This window comes from Morone saxatilis, unplaced genomic scaffold (genome assembly GCF_004916995.1).
Source record: "Morone saxatilis isolate NCDOM2014 unplaced genomic scaffold, NCSU_SB_2.0 Contig1, whole genome shotgun sequence".
NCBI lineage: Eukaryota > Metazoa > Chordata > Actinopteri > Moronidae > Morone > Morone saxatilis.
In genome coordinates, this window is record NW_023339651.1 from 14774397 (window position 1) to 14799849 (window position 25453).

The following is a 25453-nucleotide window of genomic DNA, read 5'->3' on the forward strand; positions in this document are numbered from 1 at the left end:
GGGAGAGATTTCGCAGGCAAAAGGGTTCCGTCCGGATCCGCGTTCCAGCAGGTGAACCAGAGCGTTTATCTGTTCTGACCTGCAAGCTCAGATAGTCCCAGTGCGTGATGAGTCAAGCGCTCACACCGGTAAAAACCATGAACATCAAGACCTGAAGTCTATTTTCCTCAGCTGACACCGTAAACCTAGAACAATCCAAGGATGCCTTTAGAAGTACGCAGAATTATCCGTGTTGTTTATTGTGCGAATATTCTCGGTTTACCGTTTATTAGACTTTAATTGTTTTTCCTATTGTTTGCAAACGAGATAGCAGAAGCTTTCCATCTACTATATCCACTGTGGGCTCGGGGTTCAAAAGAAAACACAGAAAAGTGTAATACATTATTCAGTGTACCTCTACGGTGACCCGGTGTGCGAGAAAACGGGATAAAGTGCCCTCTATGTGCCCTTTTAGTGGAGAAAACGTTGCACTGTTTTGTATGTGCTTTTGCATTACGAGCCTCGGTGCTGCATGTTTTTAAATTCTACCTGGAAATGTAATGTAAGTGTGTCCAGCATCGTGTTTCTATTCATTTTAAAATATTCTTTTTTATTATTGTTCTGCAAGCTTATAAACGCTTTATGATTTTAATCCTAAAATCTATTTCTAGGGTGACTTTGTAACATCCGTCCAGGGACTACAGGAGAAAAACTAACTCACTTACAGCACTGTTTTATCAGTGTAAACTGTCCCTGCACAAAAACACTGCCATATAAGCTGCCCTTCGTGCTATAACATTAGTTGACATAATTCATTACCTCCATGGTTAAATAATTGATATTTCCCTGTGCGTTTTTATTACAGAGGTTACTGTATAAATAATAACAATAAAACAATTTAAATCATGACTTTCTGCTGCTGCTCCCCACCTCAAGCAGCCAGAGTACGCCACTGACTATACACAGGCTTAACGTTAACATACATAAATGCATTATTTTTTAAACCACGGTGGGTTGGTAGGTTAGGAATTCACTATGACTGACTCTTTTAAAGCTCATTATAACCTTATTATAGAGTAATTATGTCAATTTCTTATTACGGTCTGTAATTTTTCCTTTGCGCCTTCCCCAATCACCGGAGCTGTGCGTAATTGCGCACGCATAAAGGAACCAAAATAGGGACAACCAATAAACTTTGCTTCAATGCGCCTTTTATTTCTTTATTGAGGAAACACGGGACACATGTAAACAGACGTCAGGTGTGCTTCGGGTGTCCAGGTGTGGAAGCTGCTGGGCTTAGTGGTACTGCCTTCCCAGGGCAGACACCACCACGGCCAGGAACTTCTGCCAGGCGGCCTGCGTCTCTGGTGTGAAGCCATTTCCAAGTTTGGCGGCGATGACGATGGTCAGGCAGTCAGACAGCAGCTATAAGAAGAGGAAAAAAACATTAAATGCCTTTCATATATGTGTTTTGATGTCATTTTTACGTGGACTTACGGAAACTACAAAAGTAGATTTGGCATCCAAGAAAACTACATATTGAAACTTTAAATATTTGTGCGTAAGTATTTGAATATACATTTTGACATTATGCGCAGGGAAACTCTCTTTGGTATGTCTGTATTTTATATCCCAACATATATGTGAGCTTCTGCGAGGTCAAAGTTCCTAACTCTCGTGTGAGCTGACTCTGAAGGTGAGAGTGGCTTTACTTTGAAGTTGTCGGGGTCGACGTGCAGCTTCTCGGAGTGCAGGACGCTCAACTCGGCATAAGTGGCCTTGATGTTGTCCATGTTCTTCACAGCCCGGTCCAGACCGTGCAGCACCGTCACGCCGTGGGCTGCGATGTTCGGGTTGCTCTTGATGGCCTCAGCATTGTAGAGGTTGCCGAAGGCGCCAAAGTACCTCTGAGTCCAGGGGTAAACGATCAGACACCTGCATGGGGAGGAGACAGCGGATAATTCAGCATCGGATGATGTCCTGAAAGAGCATGGTGGGGTGGGGAGAATGGGATAAGAGCATGGTGGGGTGTCAGGAGCTGGGTTTTTCCGTACCTGCACAGAGCCTTGGGGCCGATGTCTTCATAGTCCAGGCTGGAGAAGATGCTGGTGATGATGCTGCGCTCCTTCTCAGTCCACTCAACCATGATGGCTCTTTGTTTATTGTTTGTTCAGGCTCGAAGAAGAAGGCTGAATATTGCTTCAGCTCGACCACCTTCTATTTAAACGTGTCAAAGGTCCCCCCGCCCTCAAGGAGAGGCCAGCTGTGATAGGCTGCAGATGAGGGGTTTGAGATAAACTTGCAGACTCCTCCAGACGTTTCTGGAAGGTTTTGATGTTTTGGTTTAATAGTATTACAGATTTACAAAGATGCAAAAGTCGACTTTTCATGCTCAGTTAAAGTTTAGTCCAATATGTTCTCAGGCTAAACCTAAAAAGAAGGAACATATATATAAAGGAAAAAAGAATGAAGAAGGAAAAGAAGGAAAAACTATGAAGATTAGGTCGTTTTGTGGTCATTAATACATTAAATAAATCATCATCCACACACAATCTAAAATCAGGACAAACTGCACATTCAACTCTTTTTAAAATTGTAGTTTTTCCTACTGTTGTTCGTTCTGCTGCTCATTTATTTGAACCTGCAGGATGGGCCTCGTCTGAACTAACCCCGACCCTGAACTGCTTAACTGAGGTCTTCTGACTTTGTTACTTTGTCGTTATTTTACAGAAAGCATCCTTTATTGAAGTTAAAGCAGTACCTTTTCAGACATGCTTGGGGTGATATTAAGGATGATGCAGGGAATCATATTAATTCAGACTTAAGTAGGGATTATTTGTTAAAATACAAAGTACATTTGTTAATGTTTCTCTGAAAACAGCAGGAACCTGTAGCGGAACCAGTGTGTGGACAATATAGAAACATACAGGTATAAAAACAATTACAGTGTTAAATGAAATATAAAAACCTCTTTTTTGTGTGTGGGCGTGTTTATTAGACTACATTTCAAATGTCACTGACTTTGACAAGCAGTGGAGTGTTATCTATAAAACCACCCTGGTCTTATCTCCAGCAGCGCCCCCTCCCCACCCAAGCACCCACTGCCAGAATTCACTTATGTTTTGATTAAGAAAATACTTGAGGCCGGTGATAAAGGTTGTGAGCGCTATTTTCTCCCCTTGATAGGAAATAAATTTATGTCTGGAGCCAAAAATGCCGGATTAAAAATAAAATTATTAAATCACTGATAAATCGTGTCGGGCTTCCACAGCTGCGGCGCGATAAGACTAATTATTTATTTTTAGAAAATGATTAATCGAAGTCGAAATCAAATTTCACCAAATGTGTAGTGTTTTTAACAAAATAAGCTTGTTGAATAAAATGTTATTAGAAAATTGTATAATTAAAATAAATCGCCCAAAATGAACTTTATGGCTTAATTGTGTTCATCTAGTCTAAAATCATTACTAACGTAAATCTTGTACAGGCCTGCAGTTTTCAAAAAACTAGTAACTTACACTTGGATGAAAAATATTGAACATGTAAATGAATAATAAAAGTGTTCCAAATCAAAATAGTGATTTCTTTATGAAAATGTTGCATTTTATTTTCCTCTTAAATTGTTTTTTTCATTTTCAATAAACTGCACCCTGTATAATTCTCAAAATGATAAAGTGAAGAATTGCTGACACTGTAGTTGTAGGTTATGGTGTTATGGCATTATCTCGTCAGAGCTCTGCGTTCATGCGTAACTCACACTATGTGACGTGGGCTAAGTGTGTGAGTTGCGCACGTAGGCTACAGTTCAGAGCTGTGGGTGAGGGGCAAGACTGACTGCAAGACCAGTCAGCACTGTGTTACAGTACAGGTTGCACACACGGGTGTCATAATCCCCAAATCATAATTTAATATTAGATTTATTTATAAAGCCAACCTCCCAGTGACATAAATGATAGGCCTGGCGATAGCTTTTTCTCTATTCCCACAGACACACACTGAACACACGTATCTAAGGGTTACACCGGGGACATATGCTGTCAAACGCGTGTCCAAACTTTTGCGTACAGACTCAACTAGGAGTATCTTTTAATTCTTTCTTTCTTTAGATCTTTTATCGTTTTCAGGGGCAGACATATTCACTGTGGGAAATAATCTAACATATTATGATAAAGTTACACTGAACGAGAGCAGCTTTGCGTAAACAAACCTTGCTGCAGTCACGCTGTCGGAGGCCCCTGCCGGGCCTTGAGCGAGGTTCGCGGTGATGAAGGATCGCATCAGGGCATATATGTCCTCAGTAAATGTGCTCGTTTGTATGAGAGAGAGAGAGGCCAGTTTCTTCTGACTGTTGCTAAAGATGTTGCTCTGTAATGTTGCCTTCATGTGTCAGAATCTGTGCGGACACGAAATGAGGCCCAGATAGATAGACTGTGTCCGGTGATCATGACCCAAAATGTTCAGTTATACCTCAGTTATCAATATAAATCATTGATTAATAATGAGAAATAACTCTTCGTTTGATTGTATTACACATAAGAATTACATTTACAGTATTTTATTTCTCTTTGAAAGGCCGTAATATGTAGCCTATTGGTTAATTTTTAATTTATTAGGCCTATAACTTTTCAACAATTTGATACAACTCCTTTGAATCGTTTCCAGAGGAACACTTTAAGTCATTATGTACATTACATGAGTAATGAGTGTCACAACACCTATCATATGTTTTAGGGCTAAAGCTGGACGATAACTGCAGTTGTGTTCCTCTGCTCAGTGTGTTTGACAGTGATTTTAGTGCAATATTAAACTGAACTGTAAATGAGTCATTTCAAAATTGGCCAGACAGTTTCCGTCTAAGAGTTATAGGTATTATATTATCATTTCCTATAAGTGATTATTGTCATATTAAAAATGCATTAGTGTTCAGACTGTTCTAAAAATCCCAGTATTTCTAAAATCCTGGCTGCCACATGCTTCCCGACTTATAATGGTTGGTTGAGTGAACTTGGAAATTAATTTGATTATGTTTGAGATCAGGTTTATTGATGTGTGCCAGAGTCTCTGCTCCCGCCCCCTGTGACCCGGGATGCCCCCCTGCCTTACCTCAGGAGAAACTCCTAACAAACCATATGTCCACACATGAGGACTCTTACAAAATATAAGTAAATTATCATATTTTTGCCAACTGACGCCCACGATGTGAGCAGCTGATAGCCCCCCTTAGGGCTGGCATCCGGCCACTCGTTTCTATCAGGCGGGGAGGAAGGGTCCGATCTGCGTCAGGGGACGTGGCTTGGCATTCGTTCCCGTGGGTGTGACTCTCGAACCAACTGAATTTAAGCACAAGTCCAAACTAACCAGAGATCACCGTCCGATTCAGGTGGAGAGAGAAAGACAGAGAACTGAACCGACATGAGTTTAACCCAGAAAGACAAGGCTGCAGTCAAGGCCCTGTGGGCCAAAATCTCCAAGTCCGCGGATGCCATCGGGGCAGATGCTCTGAGCAGGTAAGTGTCACGTTTCGGGTTCATATGTGATATGTACTTCACAGCCTGCGATGGGCGCACTAACAGGGGCACTTGGTCAGTTTGCCTAAAAAGTTTATTTTCTTTGTTGCTTAAATTGTTTAGTAGTTTACTAGTAAAAAAAAAAGGTAGGCCTTTTCTGACATTAGATAATATATAAGTATGATGCTCTACATCTAAATCTGAGAAGCAGCAGATCATAGACAGTAACTATCAGATCACAAAGTTGAACCAGTCAATCAGAGAGGGTTTTTGAGTTTAGATTGTATGTGTTAGCATACCTATCAACAACCAATAGAGAGGTTAATGCTCCAGGGCTTGGGAGGCTCAGAAGCTCACAACCTCGGGCATCATTCCAGGTTACTGTCTTATAAGTACGCGCGCTGGGACCGATTGCGCCACTGGAGCCTGTCATACGCTGGTTGGACACCACTATACAATACGGATATTTAATGTCCACTTCCACAGTCTAAGGAAGAAAAACATTTTAAGTCATAATACTATGGAGAGTCTAGTTGGCTGCATGTTTGCCACTTATAACACCCACATCTCCACCTCCACAGGATGCTCACCGTCTATCCGCAAACCAAGACCTACTTCTCCCACTGGCCAGACATGAGCGCGGGCTCCGCCCCCGTAAAGGGCCACGGAAAGAAGGTGATGAGTGGAGTCGCTCAGGCTGTGGCCAAGATTGACGACCTGACAAACGGCCTGCTGGAGCTCAGCGAGCAGCACGCCTTCCAGCTGAGGGTGGACCCGGCCAACTTCAAGGTGAGACATGAAGCACATTATGATATCGCGATGTAAGATATGTGCTGAGATTACCTTACCTTCACCTTATGCCAGTATCTGCTGCTACCCACATGATTTATGTGTATGGGTACTTTTACGCACAGGTATAGTCTGATTTACGCGTAAATTACGCATTGGCGCTGCAACAAGTGCAGCCATAGTATCTTAATTTCTCTTAAACGACTTAAAAAAAATCTGTATTTCTGATGCGGATCCACCAGTTTTGAGGTTTTACTTGGAGCATGTTTTGCACCCCACATGTATTCCACATTGTAAGCAACATGGGGGTAACGTTGAATCGACCCACGCTTATCTTGTTCCATTGAAGTGTTTACAGTGTAAACCATATGTTCGCTATCTAATTGTCTCCTCTGTCATCCACAGATCCTGTCCCACTGCGTCCTCGTGGTGGTCTCCGCCATGTTCCCTAATGACTTTACCCCTGAGGCTCACGTCGCCTTCGATAAATTCCTGACCGCCGTAGCCCTGGCTCTGTCCGAGAGATACCGCTGAGCTGCCCACAGAGTGGCACGCGGTCTGCCTCATGCGACCATGTAACTCATTGCAAAAGATGAAAGAATAAACTGCATGCCACCCAAAACTGCTACTGCTACTGTGTGTTTTATGTCTCCTGAATTATGATATCTCTTACTTAACAGTAAGAGTATAATGTCTACATGCGTTTTATTGGGGAGAGGAAGCAATGAAGAGACCATCAATATGTTTTCATCTTTATTTCATACTGAAAAATCCACACAGTGACATGAAAGAAAATAAAATAAAAGTACAGCATCAAACATCATGAATCCAAAGTATATGAGACAGACATTACAGTTTTATTGTCGTTTATATGGCAATAAACACACATCAGAGGCTGTTATGATTTCATAACAATTCGTAACTTATCATCGCCGAGAATAAGCCTGCAACAGAAGAGAGACATTGTGAGTTTTATCTCTCATATCAGTTGATTAATTCATTCGTCCAACCACGTGATCTGATCTGGCTTCTCTTACCTGAGCAAAGCTGCGGCCAACAGACCTCCTCCAATGGGCCCCACCCAGTAAACCCAGTGGTAGCTCCAGTAGTTGGTCATCACAGCTGGACCGAAAGCCCTGGCAGGGTTGAGACACGTTCCTGATACATCACCCCTGCGAGTGAAAAAGTTTAATCATTAATTAGAATATTTGATACAACTGCAATATGGTTATTTAAAATGCATTTTCATATTAATTAGGACAGTCAAACCGAGTCTCCTGGTAACACAATTTGAAGAAGATTCTAGTGGTATAATAAAAAATATTTAATTTAAAAGTAAGATTTAAAAAATTTAATTTTCTAATTCTAATTCTAATTTGACATCTTTTTATTCCGTTTCCTGTCCGTCAAGTATTGGTTAATTGATTTTTTCAGTCATTAACTCAATAATGATTTTCAAATCATTTTAAAAGCATTTAATTTCGAAACAAACAATCGAATAATGTAAGGCATTTGCAAAAAAAAATAAAAAAATTAATGAAAGCAATAGTGCATTTCAAATAAAATAAATTAAAATATAAATTAAAAAACACATCTTTAGAGAGACATCTCTACCACCACGCCTTTAATGTCCTTTATGTTTTTGGCTGCTGTTTTTTATTTAATTAGATTTTTTATCACTATTTCACTTTGGGAAACATTATGAATATGTGTGAAAATGTGAATATAGCAACTGACTGCAACTTTCAGGTCCAGTTGGGTGTAAATGTTTAACACAGTGCAGACACAATAAACACTGTGGTCATCGCCCCCTTTATCTCACCCTGCCAGGATGTTAATGATGACGGTACAGCCAACTAGGAATGGAGCCAGCGGGGTTTTTGTCTTGCCGTTGACCGCCACCAGCAGCACCACCATGGTGACCAAGCAGGTCATGGCCACCTCCCCAAAGATGGCTCCAGACAGCTGACTCTCTGACTTGAGGATATCAAACGCTGCTCCCGTGGCGTTGTTGTAGCGACCGGCAGGGGTCATTATCTAAAAATGGTATTATTAAAGATTTTATGGTCACTTTGAATTCGTTTTTGTATTTTACAATTTGTGTGAAAGAATCAGAAAACTGTGCAGTGAACTTTCACCTGACCTTGGCCATTCCAGCTCCCAGAACTCCTCCAATCAGCTGGCTGGCAAGGTAGGGTCCCACCATGGCCAGCTCCATGCCCCCACACAGGTATATGGCAATAGTGAAGGGAGGGTTGAAATGGGAGCCACTAGAGGAAGAGACAGCAGAGAAAAGTTGAGATCAGGTGGGACACTGAGACCCATTCTACTCAAAATATATCAAATGGCTGAGGTTGATCATTATTCAATTCAATTGCAGTTCAATTTATTGTCCTCCAAGGGGGAAATTCATGTCCACATCACTGCACCTGCAGGCAACACCATACACTCAACAAAGAAACACACTATGCACAATTAACAAATCTACAGAAATTGTATTATTCAGAGATATTGCACACAAAAACATAAAGAAGAAAGCAATAATAAAAATACAGAGCATCTGACTTTATGTTATTCTATTCTTTACACAAAATACCTGATGTTATCCATGACCGCCACCATCACTGCCACAGCCAGCCCGTGCACCAGGGCCGGCTGCAGCCGTCCAGCCGCTGGCACATTCTCAATGACAGACACACAGCCGATGAAAACGAAGAACATGGTCCCCACTATCTCGGCCAGGCAGGGCTGGAACAGCTTCTCATATTTGTTGGGAGGTTTGGACACAGGCGGCTTCTTGCCCTTCTCCATCAGAGCAGAGTCTGTGTCTTCCATTTCCATTTTCTCAAGTCCCATTGTTGCCTGTAAGAGACTTCTGTTCCAGGATGATTCTCACAGACACTCTGCACCTCCAGCACCTGCACCTGACCTAGTCTGCAGACTGTGGCACTGCAAGGTTTTCTGGGTTTTTATAATCATCACCAGTGGCCTGCACACTGTTGCTGAATTGCCTCACAGGTCATAAAAACATGACCTGTTCTGAAGGTGAAAATCCACACCCCAAACGGTTCTTTGACACCTTTCCAGCTCTGTCTGATGGAGTCAAGCCAGGTAATCCAGTCCTTAAAGGAGTCCTCAAAGTGACCTTTCATAAAAGAATGATAAGATTCAAAAAAAGGCATGTGCCGTTCAAGGTTGTCGTCAGTCAGAGGGTTCGGTTAGGGATCAAGATGTGCAATTTATTCATCATCATTTCTTTACTCGTATGCACATGCTTGCCTAGTAAATGGTGACCTAATAGATAAGATAGACCTGGAATACAGACTTTACACTATTTATATGTGTTAGTGCCTACTTGCACTCTACACTATACAGCTATGAAGTGTAGGCCTACATTACACTTCTACTGTACTGCTATTCAGAGGACAGTGTAGTTTTATACTCCACTACAATTATGTAACAGTTATTGTTACAAGTCACCTTTCAAATACAGGGGTCCCCAGGTAGCTCACTGGGTAGAGGGCACCATGCATCAAGGTTAAGTTCTCAGTGGTCAGGACCCCCTATGCGACACACTGTTAGAGTTGAAACCAGTGTTTCCGAACCTTTTTGGCTTGTGACCCCTCACAATATTTCATTGTGTTACATTTCAGATGTTAATGATTTGTGAGCAGTTCCAGTAAAGAGATAATTCCCTTCTAAACTTTTCAAGGCCCAGATAGGTCAAATGATTGTGGAGATTTTTCTCTTGACCTTTCGGACGGGCCTGACCCCTAGGTTGGGAACTACTACACTCAACTACCTAAGTGATTAGAAGTAACCACAGTACTTTTGTATTACTGCATCAGTATTAACAATAATACGGTCATATATTCTGCAGAATTAGTACTTGTACTTTTGATACTTTAAGTACATTTCAATGATCAAGAACAAATGCAGGACTTTTACTTGTAATGGAGTATTGTTACATGGTTGTATTGGTATTTTTACTTAACTAAAGTAAATGAAAAACTATAAGAAAAAAGAATTCAGATGCTGACATTCAGAGCAGGAGGGGTTCTAGCTGATAACACATCTGTGCTTTTACTTGAGTATACCTTTATGTAAAGGATCTGAATACTTCCACCAGTGACACCAAATAAAGAAACATCTTATACATATTATGACATGCTTTAGGTATAGAAAGTACTGAATGAATGGGTACCCGGTTAGCTCAGTGGGTAGAGCTGGCGACCCATGTACCAAGGCTGAGTCCTTGATGCAGCGGCCCAGGGTATTGAATCGACCTGCGCCCTTTGCTGCAATGTCATCCCCTCTCTCTGCCCCGCTTTCCTGTCTATCTTCAGCTGTCACTATAATAAAGGCAATAAAAGCCCTAAAAAATATACTTTAAAAAAGAAAGTATTGAATGAATATCCAACCAGTCTGATGTGTGTCAAGGCCTTCAGATGCTGCAGGGACTTCATGAACTGAAGGAGAGGCCTATTATACAATATAAAGCAGTTGTGGACAGCAGATACTGTAAGAATCACCTACGTTCATTCATAGATCAGTGACTGATTTACAGACTTTCCTGCTTTAACCACATTAAACCTTTGCTACTTCCTATGCATTGTGTTTGAAAATACAGCTACAGTACAGTTAGAATGCGTGAATGTCGGCCCGCTTTCGCCAGGGTGTTAATTGTCTCTTCATTAGTTAGGACTGCTTCTTATAGATTCCGTGCACACTCACAATTGCACACTTCTTGCAGTAACATCTTTATGGAATAGTATCAAAAGCACAAGATAGCGCAGTGTCCTGATCACATAAAATTTCATTCCATATTCAAACTTTAATTTCACATAACAGTCTAACAGTCTCTTGAATAGATAGGTTGGCAAGGTAGATGATCTTCATCGTCATCCATTATTTTAAGATGAATATATGAGATACATCTGTATTTAGAAAGCTTTTTAATGTAACTTATTGCTATGTTTCAGTTGATCTAGAAGCACCAGTTAATGATTCTCATCTAGCTTTATTATCTTGTAGTGCCCTGTCCTTGTACCATTTTCAGTAATAAAGCTATTTAGGACTTTGACCCAAACAATGAATACAAAAAGACTGTAAATAGATAACAGAAAGTGCGATCATTCATATCCAATTGTATGTAAGGAATTTATTATCAAATGTCTGCAGACCTTTTCCGGCATTATCGTCAAACATGTAAAGTCCAACTTAGGATTAGCTATCAGATCCCTATCATATCATCAAACACTTTATTGAATACAGAAATAGAAACATGGCATTGAGTAGGAGTATAGCTAGTTTAAGGACTAATATTATATATAGGACACACATATTTAAATTTTACAGTCTAATTATTAAGTCAGTCGGGATGTCTTCTCTCTCTTCTTCTTTAATAAATTAGACATTCACTTAAACACAATTCGAGTCTTCTTGTCACCAAACACAAACCTGCAAAAGAGTGATTCTTAAATTAGGGAACTGGTCATTATTGGTCACTTCAAACAGCACTGTGTATGACATCATGTTAAGAACATAGTTGGATTACTGAACAGGCCTATTGGGCACAGGCCCAGAGGCACAAAACAACTACAAAAAGACATAAAAGAACTACAAAAAGACACAAAACAAGTACAAAAAGACTTTTGTTTTGTGTCTCTATAAGTCTAGGGATCCAATATAGGAAGGGTGGGGGGCATTTTAAATGCATAAGCCTATTATTCCATTGTCTCATAATTCATTCATGGTTAATAATACGATTTAATAGTACTAATAGTAGTAATAGGTTGACAAACAGGTCATATTTAACAGGAGGTCAGACTGTAATAGAGCTAGGGCTCTGTGTCAGGTTAGACTGAAGTCCAGTGGAAAAGGGGGACGGAGTTTGCTACTATTACTACTAAACTACTTTTAAAGCAAAATCTATGTAGCCGTGGACCTTTCAGGTTTAAACCAGTCCCTTATCTATACACCTGTCTACTGTGACTCAATCGTCTAGCCATCACAATGTGGCCCCTGTCAAAGTCGCTCAAATCCTCACGTTGCCCATTTTTCCTGTTCATAACACATCACTTGAGGACAAAAATGTTTACTTGCTGGCCTAATATATCCCACCCACTGACAGGTGCCATGATAACCAGATAATCAGTGTGGTCATAATGTTATGGCTGATCGATGTATATTATTAACCTAAACTGCAATCTGAAACCCCCAAGGGTGGGAAAGTACCACAAACATACTGTTTTAATTATGAAAGGTTCCCCCGTGGAGTTTTACATTCAGTGTAAACTCGGTGTGTATCATTGAGGTCTCACAAACACATTAAATGTTACTTAACTATAACCAACTGAAGGTTTTATTACATACCCAAAAAATCTAGAAAGCCTGTTAAATACTAAGAGTGGAAAATGTTTGAAAAAGCAAAAATAAAAACTACCTCAGTGTTCTGAAATATACGTACTTTATGAGGCTGACAGAGATCAGTGCACCACAAGTGGGTCCAACCCAGTAGATCCAGTGATGGTTCCAGTGGTTGGCAACCACTGCAGGACCAAAGGCTCGGGCGGGGTTCATACAGGCTCCAGACAACCTCCCTCTGAAACAACAGCCAGCACATACCATTACTGTAACATAGCTGCTGACCAGAGAGGTGCAGCTCAACAGCATGCATGTAACAATTACCTTTTCAGCAACAGAGATATGATATTGTGCTAGGCAGCCTGCAGTATACTTCATTACAAGCATATAATATATATTGTAATATATGTGGAATAAAAACATCAAACTGACCTTTAAGGTGATAACCAAAACAAATTATGGATCTTGGTGTCCATTTAATAACTGATAATATATACAGTTAATAATTGATAATAAAAAGAACTGATAATAAATATATGTGTGAGGAAGGGTTGTGGCCTCTGTATCTTTTTAATGATAGTCTGGGGGTTTAGCAGAATTTCTTAATACTGATTGCAGTATTTTTAGACTTACGTGTATTTAAGTTGGACTTATATTACAAACAAATATTAAAGTTTAGTTCAGTATTTCTCCACCAGCATTACATTCTGGCAGCTTTAGGCCTTCTTGGAGGGAATAACTCATGGGCAGTCTATTTTTATGGGTCAATAATTTTCTTATAATTTCCTCGAGGTATACAGTTATGTACTAATTAGGGGAAATGGAGAGTGCTATGAGACAGTTATTTTAGTTTATGAGCAGTGATTTCAAGAGGAGATCAGAACTGCTTCATTTAAAGAAAATGTACAGAAAATACAAATTAACAGCTAATGGTGATGTTGGGGACGACTTCCTGGCTGACGCTCTTACCCAGCAAGTATGTTGGCTGTCACGGTGAGGCCGATGCAGAACGGAGCTAACCGTGAGCGCGTTTGACTGTTGATGGCCCCCATGCACACCACTATGGTAAGGAACAAGGTCATTATCACCTCCGCCAGTGTGACTTTAGCCAGATCATCAGAGGGTACGAGAAAGGCGCCGCCCAAGGACCCATCATACACATTGAAGGGGTACACTGCCTGCAAGTAGAACAAAATGAACATATATCAACCAGTGCATGATAAATTTGACTGGAGTGGATAGTTTTCATTTATTGACATTTTTTTTTTCTACCCAACAGACTATGCCAATAAATCAAAACCAAAAAGATACCAGAATAATGACAAAATAAATAAAAAATTGAAGTTACTATGTCAAAGTTATGAGATAATAAGTCACAAATATGAGAGATCAAAATTGTAACATTTTAATTATCATATGATTAAACATCATATGATGTCAACATTTTGAAATATTAAGTCATTATTTTGATGTGGATTAGGTCAAAATGTATTAAATCAAACTTTGGAGATAATACGTCAAAATTTAGACTTACAAAATCGTCTTTTTTAGTCAGTAAGTTATAATTATAATTATGAGATAGGTCAAAAATATTGATTCTAACATTATAACTTATTATCTAATAATTTTGAGTTAGTAAATCAGAATATTGACTGTTTAAGTTAAACATTTTTAACTGTATGTTAAGTACCATATGTATTTTTATTTTTATTATGACTTTGCATCTTTTTTCTTTTTTTTTCCTGGCAGAATTGGTCTTCCATATTTTTTCTTACCCTGGTCAAACCAGCACCACCCAGTGCTCCCAGCATCTGAGCCAGAATATAAGGCACCAGCAGAAGAAGATCCATTCCTCCACACAGGTAGGCGCTCAGGGACACTGCAGGGTTAAAGTGGCCCCCACTGCAATAAACATAATGAACTTTGCTCTGTGTCTCTTAAATGATGCCATAAACTGATCATAACAATACCTTGCCATCTGACATTGGATAAACAGATGATAATGATTTTTTTTTTTAACTTTGTTGCATCAAATCATTCAAACAAATTGAAACTTTATTTGTGTAGCCTATACCTCTGTAGCTGCAAATGAGTTGTTGAATCACAGCAAACTCACTCACATGTTAAGGTAAATTCTCTTTAAATAAGATTTATATGTTTAATAAATCTGTTCATGTTGTCTTTGGCTCTACATGTGGTTTTAGCAGGAAAGCAACCAAAATGCCATGGCAACATTTCTAATATTGTAAAAATTAAAAAAAATCATCAATCAGCTCAAAAACATACAATATTAAGCATTTGAAAGCACAAAACAAATTGAATGTTATCATTACCTAATTTGCCCAAACATCATGATCGCCACTCCCAGCGCCAGTCCATGTGCCACAGCAGGCTGGAGGTTACCATCCACATTCCCAATAACAGACGCACACCCCACAAACACAAACAGGCATGTCCCAAACAGCTCCGCCAGGCAGGGCTGCACATACTGCTCAAATATGCTTCTCTTCGTTGGCTCTCCCATATCAGTTACTGTGAAGATCTCTGTCTTGGTTTCTTCCCCTGACATGCTGAACTGGAAGAAAACCCCTTTCTACCCTGGGTCAGGCTCACTTGTTCCTCTGATGGACCACTGGTCTGGTCTGATGTGTGTAGAGGCATGTATATAAGCCATTCTTAGGGTGATGAACAAAGGACATACGCACATCCCCATTTCTTTTTTCCTCTGATGCCCCACCTTCCTGCAATTGTTTATACTCCCATGACTATTGACACTCAATCATGTGAAGTTCATAAAACAACTAGCACTGTGTTATTGACTGTCAGAGAACATGCAGATACAGATAAGGGTGAGGGGTGTTTTATTACTCAACAGCAACAATCACTTCTTTAAGTACCAGTAAAATCATTTAAATATATCTGAGTGTGTAGCTTATTTAATGATAACCTGCGATAGCCAATTCCTTGGGAACTTAACTTTTAAAATGTTAAGATTAAATTCAATCAAAATAGAAAGGTCATATCAAAATTGTCCCTAGATACAGTAGATATCAAACATTAAACTGACCTTTAAGGTGTCCATTTAATCATTTAATTATTGTTGATAAATACAGCTGATAACTGATAAGAAATACATGTGTGACGGAGGGTTGTTGTAAGGACATCTGCATCTTTTTAATGGTAGTCTGGGGGTTTAGCAGTCTTCACATTTTATATAGAATTTCTTAAAACTGATTGCAGTATTTTTTAGAATTAGTATATTTGAATTGGACTTAGGCCAACAAATATTAAAGTTTAGTTCATCATTTCTTCACCAGAATTGCATCCTGGAAGTCTTCTTGTAGGGGAAAAATACTTGATGGATCAATAATTTTCTTATAATTTCCTAGTAGTATATAGTTATGTACTAATTAGGGGAAATGGAGAATGCTGTTATTTTAGTTAAGCCAATTGAGTTTATGAGCAGGGATTTCCAGAGGATGTAAAAACTGCTTTATTTAAAGAAATGTAAAAAGACCAATCACAAGTAAAAGTCCTAGTATTAAAGTGCCATTTCATAATAATATATATTACATAACTAAATTTAATTGAAATTTCTTTACTTACTGCTGGGTAGCTCAATCTATGATAATATAGGCAATCATAATCTATTAGTTGATTTATATTTTGTATTATTAATCTGCAAAGTAACTAGTGACTAAAACTATTGGAGAAATGTAGTTGAAAAGTAAAATATTTGTATTTGGTTTTTTAAATACAGAACATAAACTCCCCTCAGACTGTTAAAACCCCAGATAACCATACAGAAGACATGATCAGTGTCAGCTACAGGCCTGGCTGCAACCCTCCTCCACATGTGTTTATTATCAGTTTTAAGATGGATAGTGAAGGTTGGTTTAATGTTATCTATGCAGGGACAAATGAGATCAGTCAGTTAAAGTAGTGGGGGAAAAAGTGTGCTATTTCTGGAATGCATGGTAGCTCACCTCGCTTTCTCTCCCACCTTTCTTGTTTATCTTCACCTCTCCTATCAAATAAAGGTATAAAAAGCTCAGAAAACATCTGTAAAAACTGTCCCTCTGAAATCTAGTGAAGTGGAATATAAATTCACCACTGCTTATCAGCAAACATTTACCCATCCAGCAAGTATGGAGCAACATTCGCATTAAGTTGGGAGACAAATGTAAGTCTCTCTCCTTTTAGTTGTGTTTGGTCTCCTCTTTCTCCCTGATGGAAATATCTGACTCTTTATCAGCTTAATGTTCCACCACGTCAACAGCTAGTCTTTAACTTCGTCGGTTTGCCATTTGGCCGTGGGCGAGAGGCAGCATATATTACGGCAGATGCTGATGAGAGCGGGGAGAGTCAACCAAAACATTAAAGTTGGAGCTGGGAAACTAAAACAAATCTGAAAAATGCTACAAAGCCCAGTATAAGTTAGGAAAAATGCAGTCAGATGATAAATCCCTGTATTCACTCACATCATTATAAGAACACAAGTAGTCATGTGACCAGTTGTTACTGTAATAGAGAAAAATAATTTGACTAAAGCTGAGAAAAGTTAAGTATAGTCTAACTAATAAGCATAGATGCCTAAATACAGTTGGTGATATGTTAACAGTGGAGGATGGGGGGTGGCCCAATGGCAGGGTTAGGGGTAGGTAAAGATACTGCAACCCCCATGGCAACCAGGGTGCATTTGATCCTGTTGCTTTTTGTGAAGGTGACACTACTTTTAAGTATGTAAGTATATAGTTTAAGGAATAGGGAAGTCCAATAAATGAACAGACACACAGTCGTAAACAACAGAATTGTTTTATTCAACTGCACTTGACCAGCATTCATCAAATATAATCTATCACAAACTAATCTGTCATGTCCTATTACCTGTTTGAAAGCTAAACTCCAGAATAGAAAACATTTTTACAGGTAAATGCAAATGAACCAGTAGTTGTACCATTTATTGCAGTTTGACACTAGTTCTACCACATGCATGTATGTTTTGTAAGAAAATGAGTCTGAGAAGCACAATTGATTAATAAATAAAATCAAAATGGCACATAAAAACCAGACAGAGACAAATATTTGACATCTGAAATGTCAAACCTCATACATTCTTTAATCTGCAACAGAGGTGACCAGATTTTTAAACAACATTTTTAAGTGACGGTGTGGTCACTTTACAGTTGAAAACCTCTTCACAGCTCTCGACCACATCTTCTGTTATCTTCAACATGTGCGGGGTTAAAAAGGACGCTTATGAAATCACATTCTGCTGATGCAGGGAGTTTTCACGCCGGAACAGCTCCCAGTTGAGGGCTTGATGGAGAATGAGAGCTTCCTCTTTCCCAATGTCTCCCTTTACACATCTTCTCCTGTTGTTGATTTTGGCGTACACACATGTGAAGCATGTCCGACAGTGGAGTAGTTTCACACTTAAAATGCCAACTGTGACAGCCCTGAGGAAACAGAACATGACCTGTTTTTGTAAATGACCACACCAGACATTCAAACTTTGAGGATGGGTGGAAATGTGAAAAATGTAACACACATGAGTAACACTAAGTAAACAGGCTAATGGACAGCGTGGCGCCATAGGGATCAAATGATCCTGGAAGTGAGCAGTAATAGTTTCACATTTCCTACTACAGCTAACATACCCATTACTTTAAATGTAACATAACTGTGAATTACCCAGATTGAGTTTGTCCTTGGTGGCCCAGCAGATGCTGTAGTGCTGAAGAAGTTGTTGCAAAAGCTCCCTCTCATCCAGGAACTCCAGACGCTCAATTCTGAAAGAAATTATTAATAACAAATTTCCTTATTCTGCATTTAATCGCGATCTTTCGTATCAGACTATACACAGAACGAAGGAAATCCAAAAATAAAGCAGTTTTTGTACAGCTGGGTTTAATGGTAGTACTTTGGCAGATACCTTGCCACATCCTCCTGGGGCAGCATACTGTAGACCGTCATCATGTCCAGAGCGTCAGCATGCTCCCAGCCAGTCTTCAGAAACCGCTCCTTCTGCAAACCACACACATTAAAATACTTCATGTCTGGATGTTCTCAAAAAGACAAAGAACCAAAAGATACAACAAACAGATCCTCGTGTGCAAAGTGCAAAGGATCTCACGAACAAGAGACCCTCATCATTCTTACATTTTGGACCCGACAGGTTACTGGACACTCAACTCACAATAACCCTGTTGTCTTGGTTGTGAAACATTGGGTCGAGTGTTGGAGGTTACCTGAGAGTCCAGAGACTGGCAGACCTCCACTCCTGCCAGGGTGCACTGGCGACGCTGCAGGTTCTCGATCATCACTTGGCCAAATCGATCGCTCATGTTCAGCTGGACACAGAGAGCAGGGGTACATAATTAAATCTCAGGTTGAAACACACATGTATTACTTCTGTCGAGTCAAATACCTAGCCTGGTACAAGTTGCTGATAACCAAATGACTACTTTCATATCAAGTGTGTTGAACCACTTTATCCACTAAGTGCATATACGATGAAGTTTTAAAAAACCTAAGACACTACAAAAGATAATACAATCATTTCTAATAATTGTGTATTAACATCAACAATCCACCACAGCCACACAAAAGTATTTTTACATACAAAAGAAATCGAGACACTTGGTTAAGTTGAGACCTGAAAAACAGAACTGGGATGAAGTCATCTGTTTCATTTACCTGTTCATAGTTGATGAACATGGCAGTGTGGAAGGTTTCTGCTGCCCAGTGAACTAGATTGGAGGACTGGGAGGGCGTCATATAGACCAGCACACACTCTGACAGGAGCAACGTGGGTAATCTGGGAGTGAGAGCAGTACACTTAACCACAACAACATAACCAGATGTACACACACACACACACACACACACAAAATTCCTTTCTCAAGTAGAGGGTACTTATTTTGTTTATTTTAATAAATGTTTTAAATTTCTGTTATGTGGCTCCAGATATGGATTAATGTAAGCACAGTGTACAAGGGATGCATTGACTGGTATTGGCCCAATATGTCCCAATGTTTAAAATAATTAATTAAAATAATTTGGTCCATAGCTGATGCCGATGTTCTTTTGTGCCAGGACAACACAGAAATGTTGAGTATGCAGAATTGCCAAGCTTTATTGTAATTGTTCTGCATATGACAAATAAAAAACTAATCATCAGGAGAGGCACAATGTTAATCTTCAATGATTTCAGCATGACAACCCGTCACATAATCTTCCTTCTAAACTAATTAAAACTCTGGAGAGTTTATCCTTTGTGCTCTGTGATCTTAAAGAGACTTATTATAAAACTAAAAAAAAAAAAAATCTTTTATATTCACAGAGGAATATTACCTTTGATACTTCAAACCTTCATTGTTCGTAGAAAAAAAAAAAGTAATGCCCCTTTGCTCTTAAACAATAAAGAGTAATAAAAATGCTAAATTCACACCTGTCAGCTTCCTGTAAAAGAGAGGCTCACTCTTTGTCAAACTTCCCTGGAAAAATAAAGGTAATAATATGCAAGTTACGATCTGAGGTGAAGGAGTCTGGGAGCCTCAGCTCTCCTTGCCATAGAAAACATCCTATCGTACAAAAAAGGATGTCTGTGCCACCCAACATCCTACTATAAAACAGTGATGTGTCTTGGGTCCACAGCTACTGATAAAGTACAGATACCCCACCCAAGTATGACACACTCAGCACATGAAAAACTAAAAATGTAGATTTAGTGGAAATAGTTTTACGATGGAACAAATGATCACGCTACCACCCTCCTTAAAGTATCATATTTAGAAATATTTTAGACAAACATACTGAGCACACAGCTGCATATCCACTATTCGAAACATGCATTTTGGGCGGGGGCATCTTTTCAAATGAGGCTCAGACAATACATCTGCATCACAGCCATATAGGCGCTCTGCAGAGTGACTCTGTTATCTGAAGACACTCACAGCGAGAGAACACAGAGATAAGCGTCCATTCTTGGGTTTCTTAAGACATGCTGGGAAAACTAGTGACAGCTGGCAGACAGCAGTACGAGGGACTCATCTGCTAATCATCTGCTTAGCATGACTGGAACCAAATACAAAACTGACAAGAAAGTGAGACGACGAAAACACGTATTCACATACTCTGGATTAAGCTGGAACTTCTTCAGTTTTTCATCCAAATTAGATATGTCTCTGAGGTCTGCCCCGATGATACAGTAGCGGTCTGAGTCAAGGCTGTGGGCATCTGAGGAAACAAAAACACAAACATACACTGTAAGGAAAGCTGGAAACGATGCTAAACAGATGTATTTTTACCTAAACCTCATAGATGTGTCACATACTGATTGTAACTTTTGACCATTACCTAGTAGTAAGGAATCCGTTGAGTGGGTTTCAATGAGGGGTTTGGACAGTGGCTGTTTCGTCCTAGTCAAAGAAAAGAAAAGAAAAAACACCATTGCCATTCATTCAACCAATGATAAACCCAAAGATATGCTACAATCAGGCATTTTACATGGTACACTACTCATTTGTAGCTCTCTGCATCAAAAGCAACAGATATATAGTTTACATATACTCAGTTACTAGTATATATATAATGTAAACATATACTCAGTTTTATGCTATTATCAATAGCTTATAGGAACATTTTATTACATTTTATTTCTAGCTTAGGTTCCATGGTAGTAATTGTGACTTACCGCAGTGTACAAGATATTTCTGACTGTACCATAAAGAGCTTAACATAGCCGGTAGTTACTATTAGACTTACATACATGAAATGATAACATACAGAAGAAATAGAGCTCTGTCTCCCCCTAACGATCTCAACCCCACATTGCAACACCAAAGCCACAGAAGGCATGCACTGATAATAAGCAACAATAATAGCATGGTTGTCTTACTTAATATTGTGTATTTTCCTGGCCACAACTGTTGGAAAGTCAACTTCAAAGAACTTCTGTGGCATGAGGTTTTCATCCTATAACAAACACACAAACAATAAATGTCTGTAACTCTAAAGGTTTGAAGATAGTTAAGTGTAGATGTGTTTAGTGTGATACAGAAATCCGACAGGAACAAAAGCCACATCAGACTGTGCATCACATTTAGCCAGGAGCGCTGACAGTGAGATGTAATATTACAAACCTTTAGTCTCCAAAACGTGGTATCCAGTCCGGCACCCAAGTTGATTATTTGACAGTCACACTCGGTTTTCCTTATAAATGCATCAAGGAGATGGTTAACTCCTTTAACACGGGCATAGTAACCTGTCAGATGATATAAGTGGTCAGTAAAATAAGCTAATGAAGCACACACACGCTCTACCTCACTTACAAAAAGGCATTTCTCAGAGCATCTTTACCAAAAGCCTACACAAGTCTTTAATAACCACATTGTAAAGAGAGGGGTGTAATGCTGCTGATTAATATTATGAATTGTACCACATATTTCCTCTGACCGAGCTAAAGAATACTTCTGAAGAAGAGACTGTATCACTTACCTCTATTGATTTCAGGTGCCTTCCGCTCCCCTACAGATCTTGCGAAATACTGGATATAGGGGTCCTTCCAGTAGTTTTTACTGGTAGCAAACCTAGTATACCCATTATAAATATAATGAGGAGGTGTTATACATGTAACAACAATGACCCAACATCTTTGATATTATTGAATTAAATGGCCCTGAAATGTGAAAAGGTTGCTAGTACTGCCTATTGCATTGAGAATAAAGACCCATCTCTAGAGATGTTTGCAATTTTCTGCTTCATTTTTGGTTTTGCTGATCCATAAACAAACTTCCCCATAATAAACCATGAGGGGGAAAAGTGTACACTGCCTGTTCATTGTGAAACTGTTGAGAGCCAACACCTGGCTGGCTATATTATGTTTTTTTTCCCCACAAAAAATATATATTAAAATCCTTAAAAGGGCATTTTTTTGTCTAAAGTTTTCCTGCTGGACACAAGCTCTCTCCTACTTCACTATAAAGTCCATTCTCAGTGTTTGTGCACTACTGGCTTCACATTTCTAACATCACACCTGTATACTTTGCAGGTGGACCAGGGTTGACTTCCAGGTTGTTTGTTATGACACAAAACATGCCTGTAGGCAATGTGAAAACAACCTTCTAGTGTCAAACTGTGCACACACATCACTCATGTACAAAGACAAAGACGTATTGTTGTGTGGAGGAAGGGGGGGACTTATATTATAGATCATTTAATGTTGCCTAACAGATTACTACGGACTGTGCTAACGTTAGCTGCATGTCACAGTTACCTCTTGCATATGGTTGCATCGTCACAGGTCGCCCTCACTGCTTCATCCGAAGTATCCGTGTCTGTGAAGGCTTGCCGAGCTGCCATTAATGGTCCTTGTCCTTACGTTATGTAGTCAACATCAGAGCCGTACGCGTTGAAGAGTCTCACCCACCTGCTTAACGTTACACTGGGCTAGCTCCAACAAGCTAACTGGGCTAGCTCAATTTGACAGCTGGGGTTATTAAACAAAACTGGAGGGAGAATAAAACCGAGAGCATAGTCGGGTTCCTCAAGTACCTGTGTACAGCATACAGACTGCGAGTTGGATGAAAATGAGCAGTATTAAAGGAGAGTCGAATATTTTGCTGTCTAATAACAACTTGGACGAACTGCAGCGACAGTTCCCACCAGATGACACTTCCGGTTAGGGTTTTTCAGAGTAAAAGTGTCACTGCAAAAGTTCCCATTTTGCACACAAATAAAATAGACCCTAGTACTAAAATCTCAGCAGTGTTTTTATTTCCTAAAATTTGTGTCTATTTTTTAAGCCTGTTAAAAATGACAACTATAGTCTTTAAACCTGCCAGAGTAGGTGGTTTGTTGGGAACGTCTTGCTTAGGGTTACTTTGCTTTTACATTTAAACCCTTAATGATTATTTGCCCCTCTTGTTGTCTCTGTTAGTAGGTAACTTAACCAAATTCAGGAAATGGAAAATGTTCTGCTGAACAGTCAGAAATCAACAAAACCAGGGAAAGAAGCAGTATTGAGACACCAGAATAAGAGGCACTAGAACCAGCCAACCATTATCATCTCTGGAGATGAAAGTAAAGACAGCAAGGATGATAAAAGTGAAAACATTGAATGGTGTGAGATCACACTTTGGGGAGATTTAAAGAGGGGGGAAACATGAAAAAGGTGGAGAACAATGACAGGACATCAAGTCCCCTGTGAAATATGGAATCTAAAGCCTCTCGGACACATTTCCTTGCAAACTGTGTGAGAAATCCAACGGTTACAAAACCAACCTCAGTGAGGACGCCTTGTCTCTCAGATAATCAAGAATTAATTTATGGCTCTGAGGAGTGTGTTGTCTGAATTCCCCAGAGAACCTGGCACAGCATGTAGAAAGTCACATGAAAGAGAAAAAGACTTGTCCTACTTATGGGAGAAACTTCAGCAGCTTTATTAAAAATCCATTTGAGAAGCCCCACAGGGGAGAAAACCACAAGAACGGAAATCTGGGTAAATCAAAGTGTCCGCAACACAAAACACTAATTGGAAGAATTGGAAAGGAAAGACACGTGGGAGGCTCACATGTGGCCCATTTTTACTGCATGTGCTCTTTAGATATAGCACCATTGCCTTTTTAATTTGTATGATTTAAACAGATTTGATCGTTTTTATAATAACACCGCCGTATGCCTTTACAAAATCCCATGTGCAACCACTCAATGTGATTAACTCAAATTATTTTCCCAGTGAATCTTTTTCACAGGTGGATCTCTGAAAGCTTTTTTGTAATATACTGACACTACTGCACCAACAAATGTGTGTAGAAATGTAAGTGAAAATTCATTCAAAATGGATTGGTAATTGTCATATTTAAACAAAAATAGAATATTATGATCAAAATACATATTAAAAACTCGCACCTAATGGCTCATAATATTGCACAGTCATGAGTGGATTTTAGAGTGCAAGCCAGTGCCATCATTTTTGCAACAGTTGCTTGATATAATACATTGGCAGATATATTGTGAACCCCTTTACCTAAAAATTCAGTCCAGACATGAGACATAATACAAATCGTCTGCTTGGAACAATAATTTAATGTTTTTTCCTTAAATCCATAAAAAGGCATTTTCTCCTTCTGCCTCAAGATGTCTCCTTCTTCACTGTAAAGTCAATTCTCAGTGTATGAGCTCTGGTGACTTCAGGTCTCTACATCACACTGTATAAATTGCATACTGGACCAGCATGACTTTTAAACTATTTGTGATGTCACTTATCCGCCCCTAAAATCGACTGTGATGTGTGAAAAAATCTTCTAGTGTAGTGAAGCTCAAACATCCAACTACATGAAACAATATTTTAAGTGGAGGGGGACTCAGTATAATTTTGAGGTATGCTGGCACTGGCAATGCAAGTATTTTGCATAAAATATGAATCAAATAAACTAAAATGTTTTTTGCACTTTGCAAAAACAGCTCTTGCATGAAAAATCACACCAAGTATGCAACTTTGTTCGAGTTGAATCAATCTGGAGCACAGTGCCACTTGTTTAAACAAACTTGAATAAAATAGATTTTCTAAGCAGTATTATGTGAACAATGCAAACACAGGTAGAAACAAGAATTATGAATGCATGACTCTAAATTTGAGGTCAGCATTTTTCATTATAGCACTTTTATTTTATGTTACAGTAGCCAGTAAAGGACTCTTTCCATCCGTACATCGCTGCTGTGTGTCAGCGGGTTTCTCCTGCCGGTGTCCAGGAGGAGGTGGTGCTGTGTGGCAGATGCTGCTGCTCTCTCCCTCTCTCTCCCTCTCT

The 25453-nt window shown here is 39.4% G+C and overlaps 5 protein-coding genes across 5 annotated transcripts; 1 reads left to right on the forward strand and 4 right to left on the reverse strand.

Annotated features, from left to right (window-relative positions):
* Nucleotides 1-1190: 1190 nt before the first annotated feature.
* LOC118326804 (hemoglobin subunit beta-2-like) lies at nucleotides 1191-2156 on the reverse strand. Its single transcript, XM_035659906.1, has 3 exons — nucleotides 2034-2156; nucleotides 1692-1914; nucleotides 1191-1404 (listed from the first exon to the last, which is right to left on the reverse strand). The coding sequence occupies exons 1-3, from the start codon at nucleotides 2123-2125 to the stop codon at nucleotides 1276-1278; spliced, it is 444 nt and encodes a 147-aa protein (XP_035515799.1). The 5' UTR covers nucleotides 2126-2156; the 3' UTR covers nucleotides 1191-1275.
* Nucleotides 2157-5350: 3194 nt separating this feature from the next.
* Nucleotides 5351-6879, forward strand: hbae5 (hemoglobin, alpha embryonic 5). Its single transcript, XM_035659919.1, has 3 exons — nucleotides 5351-5486; nucleotides 6068-6275; nucleotides 6681-6879. The coding sequence occupies exons 1-3, from the start codon at nucleotides 5392-5394 to the stop codon at nucleotides 6807-6809; spliced, it is 432 nt and encodes a 143-aa protein (XP_035515812.1). The 5' UTR covers nucleotides 5351-5391; the 3' UTR covers nucleotides 6810-6879.
* A 185-nt stretch (nucleotides 6880-7064) lies between these two features.
* On the reverse strand, nucleotides 7065-9198 carry aqp8a.2 (aquaporin 8a, tandem duplicate 2). Its single transcript, XM_035659761.1, has 5 exons — nucleotides 8872-9198; nucleotides 8419-8545; nucleotides 8098-8312; nucleotides 7313-7447; nucleotides 7065-7219 (listed from the first exon to the last, which is right to left on the reverse strand). Exons 1-5 carry the CDS (start codon nucleotides 9129-9131, stop codon nucleotides 7174-7176), a joined length of 783 nt encoding a protein of 260 aa, XP_035515654.1. The 5' UTR covers nucleotides 9132-9198; the 3' UTR covers nucleotides 7065-7173.
* Nucleotides 9199-11692: 2494 nt separating this feature from the next.
* On the reverse strand, nucleotides 11693-15230 carry aqp8a.1 (aquaporin 8a, tandem duplicate 1). Its single transcript, XM_035659805.1, has 5 exons — nucleotides 14975-15230; nucleotides 14417-14543; nucleotides 13611-13819; nucleotides 12745-12879; nucleotides 11693-11735 (listed from the first exon to the last, which is right to left on the reverse strand). Exons 1-5 carry the CDS (start codon nucleotides 15208-15210, stop codon nucleotides 11693-11695), a joined length of 750 nt encoding a protein of 249 aa, XP_035515698.1. The 5' UTR covers nucleotides 15211-15230.
* A 2210-nt stretch (nucleotides 15231-17440) lies between these two features.
* On the reverse strand, nucleotides 17441-23321 carry lcmt1 (leucine carboxyl methyltransferase 1). The gene is made up of 11 exons (XM_035659612.1): nucleotides 22921-23321; nucleotides 22143-22234; nucleotides 21788-21909; nucleotides 21544-21620; nucleotides 21003-21064; nucleotides 20780-20882; nucleotides 19341-19461; nucleotides 18893-18994; nucleotides 18577-18668; nucleotides 18336-18433; nucleotides 17441-18100 (listed from the first exon to the last, which is right to left on the reverse strand). Exons 1-11 carry the CDS (start codon nucleotides 23004-23006, stop codon nucleotides 18078-18080), a joined length of 978 nt encoding a protein of 325 aa, XP_035515505.1. The 5' UTR covers nucleotides 23007-23321; the 3' UTR covers nucleotides 17441-18077.
* Between the last annotated feature and the right edge of the window lie 2132 nt (nucleotides 23322-25453).